Here is a 17,601-nt window from a genome sequence, read left to right as displayed (position 1 = left end):
TTGTTGTGTACGCAGTTTTTTTTTGTGCTCTCCTGGACTCCCGGCCACGGACAGCTGTAGCATCACCAGGGATCGAACTCACAATCTCCTGATGATGGGGCCAACACTTAGATCACGTGCGTCAGGCTCCAGTCCTTGCGGGCCAAAACCCTGCAGACTTCAGCAAACTGCCTGATTAAACACACCTGACTCAGCACATCAGCTAATAACGGCCTTCATGAACTCAGTTCGGAGCATCAGATGAGGTTAAACGCTGATCTCCACAGTACTTTGGCCTGGAGGGTCCCCAGTTTGACCAGCCTAACTTCGAAGGTTGTGCTACTTGGAGGCCCCCTGATCATTTCTTCTAAATGTAGTCCTGCTGGCTTTCTTGAAGTATCGCAATATTATATTCTGCCGTATCGCCCACCTCTACTGAACCATCACTTCCTTAAAGTGGTGGTCACTCGTTCTCCACGCCGGAGATCTACTGTGTGTTACAGAAGTGGAGTGATCTGATCCGTCCCGCAATCGCAGCCCTTAACAGTGACTTTAACATCACAATAATGATAAACAGTATGGTTTATCGTACAGTCCTACTTAGAAACGCCAGCATCACTGAGTGAACTTCTCCTTTAAGGCCGTCTGTTAACAGAGCACAGTTGCGTAAGTCTGTAATCCTTTAATTCCTCCCCTGAACGGGCTTCTCCCTGTTCTTCAGTCTCTCCCTCGCCCAGAAATATTACACCACTGATCAATATTTAATAAGGGTGGAGTTCCTCCTCCTCTTTCCCCTCCCTCTCTCTCCCTTCTTTCCTTTCTTTCTCTCCCCTCACCCTCCTCCCTCTCTCTCTTTTTCTTTCTTTTTCATACCTGTCCATCTATTCTTACCTGTAGGTCTTTTCTCTTCACTCTGTAGTTAGCTCTCTCTCTGCTGTCGGAGTGTGTGTGTGTGTGTGTGTGTGTGTGTGTGTGTGTCTTGCGATGTCTCCACGGCGATCATGTCTGTCATGTCACACTCAGACCAATCAGCAGTTCCTGAAGACGATCGCAGAGCAGAGCAGTGAACTGGAGGAGCTCCGCACTCAGCTCAGGTAAACATATATTAAAGGGCCACATCATGGAAAACTCAGATTTTCCCGTGTTTTAATGAAGTTTAATGTTTTATGTAAACACCTTTTAAAGTTCACAAAACATTTACTCTCCAATCCATACAGTCCATATATGGAATCTAAGCTGTTTTGAATTCATTGGTTCTGTAACACGTTTACATGTAGGCAGCCACCTTTTCAGCCTACAGCAGTTTAGCCCCACTCACTCACGCTGAAGTTATAAGGAGTGTTTCAGTGTGTGTGTGTGTGTGTGTGTGTATACATATATATACATACATACACATATGTATAAACAAACTTAAATATGGTATTTTTTTGCTCATTTAGTTTGATATTGTCCATTTTATCAGCTCCACTGACCGTATAGTTTCACTCTGGAGTTCTACAGTTACAGACTGTAGTCCATCTTCTCTGCACTCTGTTCTTCAATGTTCAGGACCCCCACAGAGCAGGTACTATTTGGGTGGTGGGTCATTCTCAGCACTACAGTAACACTGACGTGGTGGTGGTGTGTTCGTGTGTGTTGTGCTGGTCTGAGTGGATCAGACACAGCAGTGCTGCTGGAGTTTTTAAACACCTCAGTGTCACTGCTGGACTGAGAATAGTCCACCAACCAAAAATATTCAGCCAACAGCGTCCTGTGACCACTGATGAAGGACTAGAGGATGACCAACACAAACTGTGCAGCAGCAGATGAGCTATCGTCTCTGACTTTACATCTACAAGGTGGACCGACAAGGTAGGAGTGTCTAATAGAGTGGACAGTGAGTGGACACAGTGTTTAAAAACTCCAGCAGCACTGCTGTGTCTGATCCACTCGCACCAGCGCAACACACACTAACACACCAAAACCACATCAGGAATGATCCACCACCCAAAGAATAGCTCCTCTGTGGGGGTCCTGACCACTGAAGAACAGAGTGCAGAGAAGATGGACTACAGTCTGTAACTGTAGAACTACAGAGTGAAACTATACGGTCAGTGGAGCTGATAAGGTGGACAGTGAGTGCAGGTACAGCTGCAGCGTCTTAGCGAGCTGTGGATGTGGTTGCACAGTCTGAGAGATTTCTAAACTAAACCGTCTGTGTTTCAGGCAAGCGAAGCAGGATCTGAGAACCGCCACCGCTAAAGTGGACGAGATGACCAGACTCATGCAGAACGTTCAGGACCAGATGCAGAGGAAGGTGAGTGTGAATGTGCAGGTGTTTCTGTTCTTTAAACCCTGTGAACTTTAGATTTAGGGCTGCACAGTGCAATACCTGTTAATAATAATTAATAATATTAATTATTGTGGTATATGACCAATCACAGCTCCTTATGTGTCTCTCTAGCATTGATGGATTAGCTTGTAATACAACAATAGTAAATTGTTTTGGTTGAAATAGTGCAGGTGATTATGTAACTGTAATGTTACCACATTATTGTTTATCAGTGTGTTTCATAGTGAACAGCAGAACAAATCACAATTGCAACAAGTGGTGGTATAATTACAATATGAAGCAGTATAATCACAATATGGCCCAATACAATCACAGTATACAGCAGTATAGTCCCAATATAACTTAATATATAGCAATGTAATCTCTATATGTATCAATATAATCTCAGTAGGTAGCAGTGTAAATGTAATATGTGGCAGCATAATCACAATATGTAACAATGTAATCACTATATGTAGCAATGTTGTCAATCTTTTTCAATTTTATCATAATATATATTATATTAGCAACATGTAGCTGTAAACACAATCTATAATGTTATAATGGTAATTATAGCAAAATAATTACAACATGTACTATCATAATCACACAATGTAGTAGTATAATCAAGATCTGTATCAGTGTAATCACACTACATAGCCATATAATCGCGATCTGGAGGAATTTTATCACAGGGTATAATAAAAGTTGCAATATATAACATTAAAATCAGTCTTTTAACAAAATAATTGTAATTGGAAGCAAAATGATTGCAACATGTTGCAACATAATCACAATTTGTAGCAAAATATTTGCAATATGTAACTATAATACTGTACTACGTAGCCATATAATCGCAATCTGGAGCAATTTTTATTACAGTGTATGATAACAATTGCAGTAATAATAAGTCTTTAACAATAAAATCGCAATAGGAAGCAAAATAATTGCAAAATGTAGCAATATAAATAATTACAGTATGTAGCAGTATAATAGCAATATGTACAAATATAACCTCAGTATATAGTATTATAATTCCAATGTGTAGCAACATAGTCAGTATGTAATAGTGTAATTGCAGTATATAACGGTGAAATCACAGTGTGATGTAGCTGCAGTATGTAACAATATGATCGCAATATGCAGCAATACAATGACAGTAAGTAGTAATATATTCACATAACATGGCAGTAAATTGCAGTATGTAGTAATATAATTGCAGTAGGTAGCAAAAAACTGTATGTAGCCATATGTTGCAGTGTATTATATTACAGGTATTTTTTTCCATATCATGCAGCTCTAACATAACTTAGTGTTTTGTGTGTGTGTGTAGGAGGAGGATGCAGCAGAGGCTCATGGGAGAGAGGAAGCATCAGATCGAAGACTGCAGCAGTTACAGACAGCACTCAGCCAGTTAGAGGGCAGGCACGTACACACGCATGCATGAATACATGCACGCATACATTTGCACGCTTCCATTAGTTTTCAAAGATGTTTCACACACACAGTGCATATATACTGCCCATATATGTACAGCGAATGTACTGTTCTAATAAATCCATTGAAATTTAAAATAATATATACAAAAATTAAAATCTCCATATATGTGTTGTGGAGTGAAACATAGTAAAATTCAGTTTTCCATGATACAAGCCCTTTAAATGGAGATGTTTGGGCCCGTCTGCATACATGTAAGTGCACTGTGTTATAAAGATGTCACTCACAGAGTAGCGATGATTACAGTTATGTGTTAGTCTAGCCGAATACAGGATTTTTAATAATTATGTCGTAATTGTTGCTGCATTGTAAATGTTAAATTGCTTTCTTCAATCTGAAGGCAACATCTGTAATGTCAAAACTGTAATTGTCTGTATTTCCAACATTGTGCTGCTCTGTTGTTTTTAAGGCTGAAGGGGGCGACAGCGGAGGCGGAGACGGTGCGAAGGGAGCAGGCATTATGGGAAAGGAAGCTGGGGGAGCTGCAGAGCCGCTGTGCGACTTTGGAGGAGGAAAAATTTGAAACTTTCCAACGACTCCGAAACTCACTGCAGCTCGCAGAGGAGGCGTCACTACAGAGAGACCAGGTCAGATTTATAGATACGCTACAGAGAGACCGGGTCAGATTTATATATATATACACTACAGAGAGACCAGGTCAGATTTATATATACACTACAGAGAGACCGGGTCAGTTTTATATATACGCTACAGAGAGACCGGGTCAGATTTATATATACACTACAGAGAGACCGGGTCAGATTTACAGATACGCTACAGAGAGACCGGGTCAGATTTATAGATACACTACAGAGAGACCGGGTCAGATTTATAGATACACTACAGAGAGACCGGGTCAGATTTATAGATATGCTACAGAGAGACCGGGTCAGATTTATAGATATGCTACAGAGAGACCGGGTCAGTTTAATATATACGCTACAGAGAGACCGGGTCAGTTTTATAGATGCTACAGAGAGACCGGGTCAGATTTATATATACACTACAGAGAGACCGGGTCAGATTTATATATACGCTACAGAGAGACCGGGTCAGATTTATATATACGCTACAGAGAGACCGGGTCAGATTTATATATACGCTACAGAGAGACCGGGTCAGATTTATATGTACACTACAGAGAGACCGGGTCAGATTTATATGTACACTACAGAGAGACCGGGTCAGATTTATATATACACTACAGAGAGACCGGGTCAGTTTTATACATACGCTACAGAGAGACCGGGTCAGTTTTATAAGATACGTTACAGAGAGACAGGGTGAGTTTTATACATGCTCTACAGAGAGACCGGGTCAGTTTAATATATACACTACAGAGAGACCGGGTCAGTTTAATATATACACTACAGAGAGACCGGGTCAGTTTTATATATACGCTACAGAGAGACCGGGTCAGATTTATATATACTCTACAGAGAGACCGGGTCAGTTTTATATATACTCTACAGAGAGAAGTAATTTGAACTGTGTCTTAGGTGTTGCAGCTGGAGAATTACTGTGTTAATGACTGTAATGTGTGTGTATGTACATCAGGCCCAGCTGAGGGAGAAGCAGAGGGTGGAGGAGCTGGAGAGAATGAAGGAAGGCATGAAGCAGCTGGTGGAGGAAGCAGCTGCCCGTACCAGGAGAGAGGTACCGAACACCTCTCCACACTAGGCTTGAGCCCAGGATCATGAATCACAAATAGTTTCCATTTGTCACAGTTGTCTCTTAGGCTGGATGATTTAAGTTCGTGGCTTTAAGCTGGACTAAACTAATTATCTTTGTCTGGCACTTTTTCTTTTAATGTGTTGTCCATGAAAAATGTCAGTTTTTATTTCAGCCACCAGAGGGTGACATAAGCATAATAATTACTGCCTGGCTGTCAGTAAAAGGGAAACTCCTTTGTTTTTTCAAGTGTTCTGTGTGATGCAGTTGTCATTCAAAGGGTTTGGTGTGAAATGCTCTGTTCTGGAGAAACTTAGCGAGTCAGAATTCATGGTGCAGGGGTAAAATAGTGCCCAAAGAGATCTATTTTTATCAGTTTTGCTTGTGGTTTGCTAGTAGTTTTGGATAGAAGATAAAATGACAGTTTTCCTGCCATCACCTCTGTAAAGAAATCAGAGTCGTTGGGTTTCTCTATAGTGAGCTGTTTCACTTCAGACCACTCTGAACGGCTTTATTTACCTTTGTTTAAAATCAGATGTGTGTGTGTTTCAGGTGGAGACAGTCCGTAAACAGTGTAATACTCAGATTCATCGCCTGACTGAAGAACTGTCTGCTCTACAACTGGTCAGAATAAACCAAATACTGCCCCCATACACACAATACTGCCCCACTGCTGCCTCTATACTCACAATACTGCCCCACTGCTGCCCCTTATACACACAATACTGCCCCACTGCTGCCTCCATACACACAATACTGCCCCACTGCTGCCTCTATACTCACAATACTGCCCCACTGCTGCCCCTTATACACACAATACTGCCCCACTGCTGCCTCTATACTCACAATACTACTCCACTGCTGTCTCTATACACACAATACTGCCCCACTGCTGCCCCCATACACACAATACTGCCCCACTGCTGCCCCCATACACACAATACTGCCCCACTGCAGCCCCCATACACAGAATACTGCCCCATTGCTGCCCCCACACACAATACTGCCCCACTGCTGCCCCCATACACACCATACTGCCCCACTGCTGCCCCCACACACAGTACTGCCCCACTACTTCCCCCATACATACCATACTGCCCCACTGCTGCCCCTTATACACACAATACTGCCCCATTGCTGCCCCCATACACACAATACTGCCCACTGCTGCCTCCATACACACAATAGAACCCCACTGCTGCCTCCACACACACAATACTGTCATTGCCTCAACAGTGTGATGCTTGTTTGGTTAATTGTCTAAACTATGACTCTGTATTTTTCTTATTATAGCTTAAAACATTGTAACTGTCATTACTGGTACATCTCAGTGTTGCTGTGTTTACACTGTGTTTTCAGGAATGTGCGGATAAAGAGACTCAGATAGAGAGAGCACACAGAGAGAGGAAAGCTGTTGAAGAGGAACTGGAGAAGGTAACAACCCCCTTGCAATATCCTAGCGACCACCATAGCAGCCATCCCAGCAACATCTTAGCAGCCACTTGGTACACAATAGCAAACGCTGTGCAACCACTGTACCATACCACAGTAACTAAAGGGCAACATCCTGGCAACCACCTTAAACACAGATTAATACCAGTTATTGCTAATGGGTTGCTGGAGGATCTCTGGTGGTAGCAACAACCAAACTGATTAGCCATAGTCAAGCAACCACCTCAGTTACCTTAGGAACACCTAGCAACACCATAGCAACCACAAGAGAATTGCTTAAGCTGCACAGTCACTGCATTTTCTTTAGGAATGCACATTTCTAGTTTAAATAGATTTTGAAAATTTCAGTTTGACTCATTACAGAGTAAATAATGTTTTTCCTGCAGTGACTTTGGCTAATGGAAAGTAATCTGTCTGGTAGATCTCAGACGCACCTGTCCGTGATCTTTGATATGTTAGAGGAGCCCTGTTCACCAACACCAGCTGAAGGGCTGTGCAGGGGGCAGTGGGTGTGTGCGGATATGCCTGGTTCTTTATGATCATCTGTGTGTTGTAGGTGTACAGAGAAGGTCGCTGTGGAGAGCCGGAGCTCAGGAAGCTGGAGGCTCTGCATCAGAGATGCTTAAACGCAGAGAGACTGAAGGAGGAGATGGAGCTCACACTGAACAGCACGCAGTCTAACATGAAGAAACTGGAGATGGAGTGAGTAACACAGACAAAACACACAGAACACGCAACACTCAAAACACACAAAACACACAGAACACGCAGCACTCAAAACACACAGAACACGCAGCACTCAAAACACACAGAACACGCAACACTCAAAACACACAAAACACACAGAACACGCAGCACTCAAAACACACAGAACACGCAGCACTCAAAACACACAAAACACACAGAACACGCAGCACTCAAAACACACAGAACACGCAGCACTCAAAACACACAGAACACGCAGCACTCAAAACACACAGAACACGCAGCACTCAAAACACACAGAACACGCAGCACTCAAAACACACAGAACACGCAACACTCAAAACACTCAAAACACACAGAACACGCAGCACTCAAAACACACAGAACACGCAGCACTCAAAACACACAGAACACGCAGCACTCAAAACACTCAAAACACACAGAACACGCAGCACTCAAAACACACAGAACACGCAACACTCAAAACACTCAAAACACACAGAACACGCAGCACTCAAAACACACAGAACACGCAACACTCAAAACACTCAAAACACACAGAACACGCAGCACTCAAAACACACAGAACACGCAGCACTCAAAACACACAGAACACGCAACACTCAAAACACTCAAAACACACAGAACACGCAGCACTCAAAACACACAGAACACGCAGCACTCAAAACACACAGAACACGCAGCACTCAAAACACACAGAACACGCAACACTCAAAACACTCAAAACACGCAACACTCAAAACACTCAAAACACACAGAACACGCAGCACTCAAAACACACAGAACACGCAGCACTCAAAACACACAGAACACGCAGCACTCAAAACACACAGAACACGCAACACTCAAAACACTCAAAACACACAGAACACGCAGCACTCAAAACACACAGAACACGCAACACTCAAAACACACAGAACACGCAGCACTCAAAACACACAGAACACGCAGCACTCAAAACACACAGAACACGCAGCACTCAAAACACACAGAACACGCAACACTCAAAACACTCAAAACACACAGAACACGCAGCACTCAAAACACACAGAACACGCAGCACTCAAAACACACAGAACACGCAACACTCAAAACACACAAAACACACAGAACACGCAACACTCAAAACACTCAAAACACACAGAACACGCAGCACTCAAAACACACAGAACACGCAACACTCAAAACACTCAAAACACACAGAACACGCAGCACTCAAAACACACAAAACACACAGAACACGCAACACTCAAAACACACAGAACACGCAACACTCAAAACACACAGAACGCGCAACACTCAAAACACACAGGACACGCAGCACTCAAAACACACAGAACACGCAGCACTCAAAACACACAGAACACGCAGCACTCAAAACACACAGGACACGCAGCACTCAAAACACACAGGACACGCAGCACTCAAAACACACAGAACGCGCAACACTCAAAACACACAGGACACGCAGCACTCAAAACACACAGAACACGCAACACTCAAAACACACAAAACACACAGAACACGCAACACTCAAAACACACAAAACACACAGAACACGCAACACTCAAAACACACAGAACACGCAACACTCAAAACACACAAAACACACAGAACACGCAACACTCAAAACACTCAAAACACACAGAACACGCAACACTCAAAACACTCAAAACACACAGAACACGCAACACTCAAAACACACAAAACACACAAAACACACAGAACACGCAACACTCAAAACACACAACACACAGAACACGCAACACTCAAAACACACAAAACACACAGAACACGCAGCACTCAAAACACACAGAACACGCAACACTCAAAACACACAGAACACGCAACACACAAAACACACAGAACACGCAACACTCAAAACACACAAAACACACAGAACACGCAACACTCAAAACACACAGAACACGCAGCACTCAAAACACACAGAACACGCAGCACTCAAAACACAGAGAACACGCAAAACACACAGGACACGCAACACTCAAAACACACAGGACACGCAACACTCAAAACACACAGGACACGCAACACTCAAAACACACAGGACACGCAACACTCAAAACACACAGGACACGCAACACTCAAAACACACAGAACACGCAACACTCAAAACACACAGGACACGCAGCACTCAAAACACGCAAAACACACAGGACACGCAACACTCAAAACACACAGGACACGCAACACTCAAAACACACAGGACACGCAACACTCAAAACACACAGGACACGCAACACTCAAAACACACAGAACACGCAACACTCAAAACACACAGGACACGCAACACTCAAAACACACAGGACACGCAGCACTCAAAACACACAGAACACGCAACACTCAAAACACACAGGACACAACACGCAAAACACACAGGACACGCAAAACACACACAACACAGAACACACAAAACACACACAACACAGAACACACAACACACACAACACAGAACACTCAAAACACACAGAACACGCAAAACACACAGAACACAACACACAGAACACACAGAACACGCAAAACACACAGAACACGCAACACTCAAAACACACAGAACACGCAAAACACACGCAACACACAGGACACACAACACTCAAAACACACACAACACGCAAAACACACAGGACACACAACGCGCAAAACACAGAACACGCAACACTCAAAACACACAGAACACGCAGCACTCAAAACACACACAACACGCAACACGCAAAACACACAGGACACACAACGCGCAAAACACAGAACACGCAGCACTCAAAACACACAGAACACGCAACACGCAAAACACACAGGACACACAACATACAAAACGTGCAAATCACACATCATGCAAAACACACAAATATTTTCCAGTTAAAACTGATTGAAAGCTACAGAGAAATTGAGGCTCCTAACAACCACCTGGAAGAGCTGGTCGACACCAAAACTGCCCTTATCAGATAAACAGCACTTAAAGCTTTCATCTCTGAGAGAGAGGAGAAAATCAAGCCTACCTTTGCCAGGTGATGACTTCACTCCCCGGCAGAAACCACTGCTGCCAAAATAAGAGAGTCTTGAACATTAGAAATGTTCATGAAACAGGCTTAACATTATTATTATTATTATTGATATTGTTGGAGGCTGTTATTCTTATTGTATCAGTTTTTTTAATCTAAAATTAGAATGATTGTACACAGGGAAATTGATTTTTCAGAATTTCTGCATAATTAACTAGTCAGAGTGGTTTGGTGTGAAACGCTCTGTTCTAGAGAAACTTACAGAGTCAGAATTGTTCACAGTGGTGGTGATAGAAACCAGACGTCCACCTCTAAAAGCTCCCTCACAGAAAGTTCCTACAGGAAATGGTTATGAATTCACTGCCTGATGACTGAGACACTGTTTTAGGATAGTTTAGAGAACTTAAACTCCATTCATGGTGGAGGGATACATGCAGGGCGCTGTGAGGCAAAATAGTCCCCAAAGAAAACTTATTATTTCAGATTTTCCACTATTTTCCATCATCAACATCCCATATAAACTCAGAAGACTCGTGTAGGTTCACTGGTGGTTCTGGATAGTAAATAAGATGTCTATATTTGTGTTGTAGTCATGGCGACCCCTGGTTCCTATCACCACCACTGTAAAGACATCTGAACCATTTCACACCAAACCACTCTGAATCTCTGTCTCACACCTTCACTTATACAGAAATAATAAATCAGTGTATTTGACCATCTAGAATGGTTTGGTTTGCAATAAAATGTATGTAAATGCACCATTTTGTGCTAAATAGTTTCAGTGAGGAGCTGTCGCGGTGTCAGGAGGAGGTGCGCAGGCTGCAGGTGGCGCTGGCGAGCGCGCGGGAGGAGAGCAGCAGCATCAGCGAGGACCGGCTCAGCCTGCAGCAGGAGAACCAGCAACTACAGCGAGACATGGAGACACTCCGCAAAGAGTGCGCGTTGGCTCAGAGGCAGGCCAAACAGCAGGTACACAGAACATTAACCTCAGTGTCATTACAGGTTCCTGACTGGGCAGATTTGATTTGGTATCAGAAAACAGTGTCACTGGACCCCATAGAGGAAACCTTTTTAAAGCTGATTTTAAAAACGCTCTAACCTCTTACGTTCGTGGGTATATTTCGGTTTTTCACTCTGAATTTACATGCCCAAATCGTAAGGCAAATTATTCAGTAACTGCATGAAATAAATGTAGTGTTGTTTTTTTGTTACCCTCCCCTTAAAATAACAGAAAATGTGTTTTATGATCATAAACATAATGCCATATGCTTACACTTTACTGCTGAAAGCCCAAAACCTTTGTATTTTTTGATTAAAATAATTTTTACAGAGCAGCTCACCGAAGAGACGCCATCTGAGATCCAGTTATTAGATCAGATTTGTGGAAAAAATGCATCAACTTTCAATAGGAAAAAATGTTGTTCATCTTCTTTTATTAAAAAGTTTTAAAATTACATTACCCATCTATTTGACTGTAAAGAAGACAGTGATATGGCACCCACCTTTTGAATGTAGCTTATGAAATACTAAAGTTATGCAGTAAAGAACATGAGATATATATATATATATATATATATATATATATATATTATATATATATATATATATATATATATATATATATATAGTGAGTGAATCTGAAAAAAATCTCAGATTTTCCAGGCGGTCCCAGACTTTTGGATACTATGTATGTGTATACACACCAGGGTCCAAAAGTCTGGATCGCCTTGAAAACTTTCTATATTTTCATTTTCAAATAGAAACAGAATATTTTAGAAGTTAGAAAAAATTAAAACAAAGAAAAGTTACGACGACAATAAATGTGAACAGCAAAATACTGTAACATTTCTCAGGAGAAACTTAGACAACTCAAGGTTTTGGTCCATGATGCTGGTTTATTTTTAATTTGCTGAAAACAGCAACAAACACGGGTAAAATGGAATAAAGATTTTCAGAATTATGCTCTATTTCTAGCTCACTATTCAGATTGAAGCAAATTTGTGAGATTGACCAGGTGAAGGCCTTTTGCACAAAAATGTCAGATTTTTCTTCCCCATGTTCAGACGGCGCTCAGGTGGATTTGATCTACTGATCAGAGACTTGTGCATATTTGATATGAAAATAATTCCTTAATTTGGATGCTAACAAATTCTATAATGCCCAGTTTAACAAGGTACACTGAGAGAAATCAAACTAAGAGTGAAGCAGCGTCTGCTGGAGGAGGTTTAATGTACTGTTTACCTGTTCATGTAGATCTGTAGACGGGCTGAACAGGTTTATAAGTGCGTGTGATTGTGCGCAGGTGTCCCGTATGCAGCAGGAGCTCAGCGTGAAGGAGCAGGGTTTGGAGACCAGGCTGAGGGAGATGGAGGAGAGCAGTAAGACCTCCACGGCAGGACTGAGCCGCCTGCTGCTCGCCCAGCAGAAAACCACCAACCGCTACAGAGAGGAAACCAAACAACTCACAAACACCTTCCACAGCTCACTCAGCTCACTCAGGTTAGACAAGAGACACGCCCACAAATAAACATCTTCACGATTAATGCAGACAATCTGACTGTATGTTTATAGTACTGAGGAAAAAACATCTGAGCACATTATTTAACACCGCGTACATTGGTAATAACCGTGTCTGTGCTTGTAAAAGCACAATATAACATTAGAATAGTGTAAGGAAACACGAGTACAGTAAGAAGGAATAATTACTTATTGTGGAAAAGTAGCTGACTTACAGTATCTGCTTTAATTTAATGAAGTAATGACTGGACAAACCTGATTATAACTACGAATCATACTGAGCTTCCTCAAGAGGAGAGATTTAGAAAGGGTCGCTGCTTATTGTATTAATTTTATTTACTCTTTATTGTAATGTTAATGGTTGTTTTGAGCAAATAAACACTTGTATAGATTTATGTTCATATATCAATGTGTGTGTGTGTGTGTGTGTGTGTGAACAAACAGTTTCTCTTTCCAAAAACGATATATATATATAATATATTATATACTGTAAATCAGCTTCTTTTTTCCAAAATAAGTAATTACTCCTTCTTAATGTACTCGGGTTTCTTTACACTAATATTATTTATTTATATATACACGTATGTATATATATACGTATGTATGTATGTATATAAAATTTAATCTAGGCTTGACCCAAATATTCAACCATTTGGATATTGGTTCATTGTTTATGTCTTAAGTTTTTATTTTTGGGATTCAGATATGTATTTTATTTTTTTTTGGTATCCAGCAGCCATCCATTCTATCTATAACAGCTTGAGCTCTTTTCCAGTTGTTTAACATTCCCAATTTGATGCAGTTGGATCGCCACCTTCAGGTGCGTTTTAGTCCTGCTTGTTTGTGTTTCAGATCAGAGCTGAACAGGCAGAAGCAGCGCTGCCAGGAACTGGAGATTCAGCTGGAAACTCACCATGAGAAAGTCCTGGAGGTGTGGAATGAGCTTCTGATTTAGCTTCATGAGTCTGTTTGGCTTAAAGTAGCTCTATAGTGCTTTAGTGGTGACCTAAAACAATAAAATTACATAATAATGGAAAATAAAAACATCAGCCAAGATATAAACGATGCTAATGTTATGATGTCTCGCCATAGGTATGTGAGTAATGATGTTTGATGGAAGGTAGTTTATGTTAACATTGTAATAATTTGGTTCTATCAAGATAACAAGAACTTATTGATCTCTAAAGGGAAGTCCAGCTGTTCCAGAGTAGATGTGTGTGTGGTACAGTGTACAGGCACGGTATTCAATCTCAGAACGATGAAAATAAGGAAGATAATAATTAGATTAATAGAAAATGAAGGTCCCTTATTACACTTGTGATTTGGACAAAATTATGAATATTGCATAAGCACTGCCAAAAAGCAAAGCTGTTGTAATGTTTGGTATCACTTTATATTAGGTGTTCATTATTATGCCCTTCTAATCTCCTTTATTAGGCCTTAAAGGGGAATTCCACCCAAAATGTCCCAAACTTTCCCCATAATTCCGTGTTTGAGATGTAAGCGGAGTGATTCAGAGTGGTTTGGTGTGAAATGGTTGATTGTAGAGGCTCAGATGTCTTTACAGTGGTGGTGATAGGAACCAGGGGTCGCCATGACTACAACAAAAAATACAGACATTTTATTTACCACCAGTGAACCTACACGAGTCTTCTGAGTTTATATATGGAATGCTGATTGTAGTAAAATAGTGGAAAATCTGAAATAAATACATTTTCTTTGGAGATTATTTTGCTTCACAGTGCCCTGCATGTATTTGTCCACCAATTTAAGGCTTTAAAACATACATTTGGTCCCAAAATCATCTCCATAAAACACTGTCTCAGACATCATTCAACATATTCATAACGCCCATTCATAAACACCTATTCATAAGCATGTAAGCATGTTACATTTCATGTAACATTTTTTTTGTGTGGGAGCTTTTAGAGGTGGACGTCTGGTTCCTATCACCACCACTGTGCACTATTCTGACTCTAAGTTTCTCTAGAACAGAGCGTTTCACACCAAACCACTCTAAAAAGTTAGATATTGATTAAAACCATGTAAATGAATGTAGCTCATGCGGACACCACTCTCAAATTAGTCTTGAGGTTAATGTCACTCATGTTCACGCTGTGCATTTTGTAGTTTATATAGAAAAATGTAATTTGAACGTTTTAAAATACTCAAATATCTGCTATCACTATAACGTTCAAAGCTAAAACTGAATTTAATAGAACTAGCTTTTCAGAAATTAAAAGAAAAATAACAGTGTACTCTTTAAAGTAACAAATGAAAATAATTGTAATAATAGTGGTGATTAGTTTAATTTATATAGCACCTTTTGTCAAGCAAAAAGAGTCGTGTATGTTCACTGGTCGAGCAAAAGATGCTTAACAAAACTACAAATCAGCAAAACACCAAATGTTTCGACAATGAAGTGTCCTGATTTGCGACCCAGTCAAACTCCACCACCGCAGTAAAAAGTGTCCTGGGTTGCGACCCAGTCAAACTCCGTTACCGCAGTAAAAAGTGTCCTGGGTTGCGACCCAGTCAAACTCCGCTACCGCAGTAAAAGTGTCCTGGGTTGCGACCCAGTCAAACTCCGCTACCGCAGTAAAAAGTGTCCTGGGTTGCGACCCAGTCAAACTCCGCTACCGCAGTAAAAGTGTCCTGATTTGCGACCCAGTCAAACTCCGCTACCGCAGTAAAAAGTGTCCTGGGTTGCGACCCAGTCAAACTCCACTACCGCAGTAAAAAGTGTCCTGGGTTGCGACCCAGTCAAACTCCACTACCGCGGTAAAAAGTGTCCCGGGTTGCGACCCAGTCAGACTCCACTACCGCGGTAAAAAGTGTCCCGGTTTGTGGCCCAGTCAAACTCCACTACCGCGGTAAAAAGTGTCCCAGTTTGCAGCCCAGTCAAACTCTGCTACCGCAGTAAAAAGTTTCCCAGTTTGCGGCCCAGTCAAACTAGACTACCACAGTAAGAAGTTTCCAGGTTTGCGGCCCAGTCAAACTCTGCTACCGCAGTAAAAAGTTTCCAGGTTTGCGGCCCAGTCAAACTCCGCTACTGCAGTAAAAAGTTTCAATGTTTGCGGCCCAGTCAAACTCCGCTACCACAAAAAAACATTCCAGTCAAACTTCTCTACTGTGAGGCAAAGTTCAAAATAAACCAAACACACCACAAATGATACAAAACAAACAGAAACTTAGTGTAAAGTGGCTGCCAGCAAGTGCACAACAAAATAAATTAAAACTAATAAATTCAAAATAATTCTAATCCTGATGCTTAATTCAATCTTATTATTGCTTAATGATGTAATAATTGGGCAGCCAGTTAATTAGCAGCGCTTGGCTTCATATAACTTAACAGTGCTATTACAGGTGTATAAAATGGCCACCAAAAATTACTGTAATATATAAACATTGTATGGTGTTGTAACGTCGTATTGCTGTTGCTGGAAGTATGAGCGGCAGGTCGCGGAGCAGCAGGAGAAAAATGCTCGCCTGCAGAGACGTCTGACTCAGGCTGAACAGAGAGCTTCCAGTGCATCTCATCAGGTACGCACAGTTACAGTCTACACTGAAAGTCCAAAAGTATCCAGACAGCCCTTCTGGCTCTATTTACGTATTTCTCCCACTAATAGCTACAGTGAATAATGTATGTTTTGGCTTTGACTGCTATAACAGTGGGTTAATGTGTATATTGTTTCAGCTGAGTGTGATGTCCCACAGAAGGAAAGCTGCTTCCATGATGGACCTGGAGACACTGTCGTAAATGGGTCATCGACCATTTCACCAATTACTATGTAGTTACTGTTTACGATTTTTAAGATTTTGTCAAAGCAGATGTTTTTAAAACTGCAATATGAAATTTACTGATGGGAGAAAAGTGTTTCTTTAACGGTGATGCGTGAGGAACAGGTGAAGGCTCTTTTGTACAGCTCTCACTATGGCAACTGAAAAAATACACATAGAATTTCCTTATATATATATATATATGGAGATTAATGTTGTGAATATTAGGAGGTTTTTGGTACAGCAGCAGCAAACATTAGAAACTTTGACAGTAGTAATACTTGAACTGCAAAATAAAAAGACCCTCATGTAATGAAGATAACATATTGGACATTTATAATAAATTTCATAACGTGCATCAGACGGAGGCATTTTCTGTCGTATTTTGTTGTCTTGTAGTGAAAAATTGACAATTTAAGAATGGTCAAAAAACGCACATGAAGGTAAGAGGACAGCCTTAGTTATTTTGGTAAATTTTATGAAGGAATTTGAATTTTTTTTTGGACAAAATACATCATGTGGAGGCATTTTCCATCAAATTTAGATGCCTTGGAGTGAATTTCAAGGGTCAATTCAATTTTTTTGACCGTTAAATTTATGAACGGTCAAAAAAAAGCACACGAAGGTAAGACTATAGCCTTACGTATT

The 17,601-nt window shown here is 41.1% G+C and overlaps 1 protein-coding gene across 1 annotated transcript in view; it reads left to right on the top strand.

Moving 5' to 3' along the window:
• Positions 1-17,124, top strand: part of sclt1 (sodium channel and clathrin linker 1) — a 35,756-nt gene extending 18,632 nt beyond the window's left edge. Inside the window, exons 10-22 of the mRNA XM_036583666.1 lie at positions 1,003-1,073; positions 2,185-2,275; positions 3,624-3,715; positions 4,197-4,374; positions 5,345-5,443; positions 6,011-6,082; positions 6,818-6,892; positions 7,467-7,612; positions 11,433-11,625; positions 12,959-13,155; positions 14,026-14,104; positions 16,621-16,716; positions 16,871-17,124. Of these exons, the coding sequence (XP_036439559.1) occupies positions 1,003-1,073; positions 2,185-2,275; positions 3,624-3,715; positions 4,197-4,374; positions 5,345-5,443; positions 6,011-6,082; positions 6,818-6,892; positions 7,467-7,612; positions 11,433-11,625; positions 12,959-13,155; positions 14,026-14,104; positions 16,621-16,716; positions 16,871-16,933 (1,452 nt within the window). The 3' untranslated portion in view covers positions 16,934-17,124. The remainder of the gene's footprint in view (positions 1-1,002; positions 1,074-2,184; positions 2,276-3,623; positions 3,716-4,196; positions 4,375-5,344; positions 5,444-6,010; positions 6,083-6,817; positions 6,893-7,466; positions 7,613-11,432; positions 11,626-12,958; positions 13,156-14,025; positions 14,105-16,620; positions 16,717-16,870) is intronic.
• The last annotated feature ends 477 nt before the right edge of the window (positions 17,125-17,601 follow it).

The sequence above is a fragment of the Colossoma macropomum genome, unplaced genomic scaffold, assembly GCF_904425465.1.
Source record: "Colossoma macropomum unplaced genomic scaffold, Colossoma_macropomum, whole genome shotgun sequence".
Lineage (NCBI taxonomy): Eukaryota > Metazoa > Chordata > Actinopteri > Characiformes > Serrasalmidae > Colossoma > Colossoma macropomum.
The sequence above is the reverse complement of the archived record's forward strand: the minus strand, read 5'-3'. Positions and strand labels throughout refer to the sequence as shown.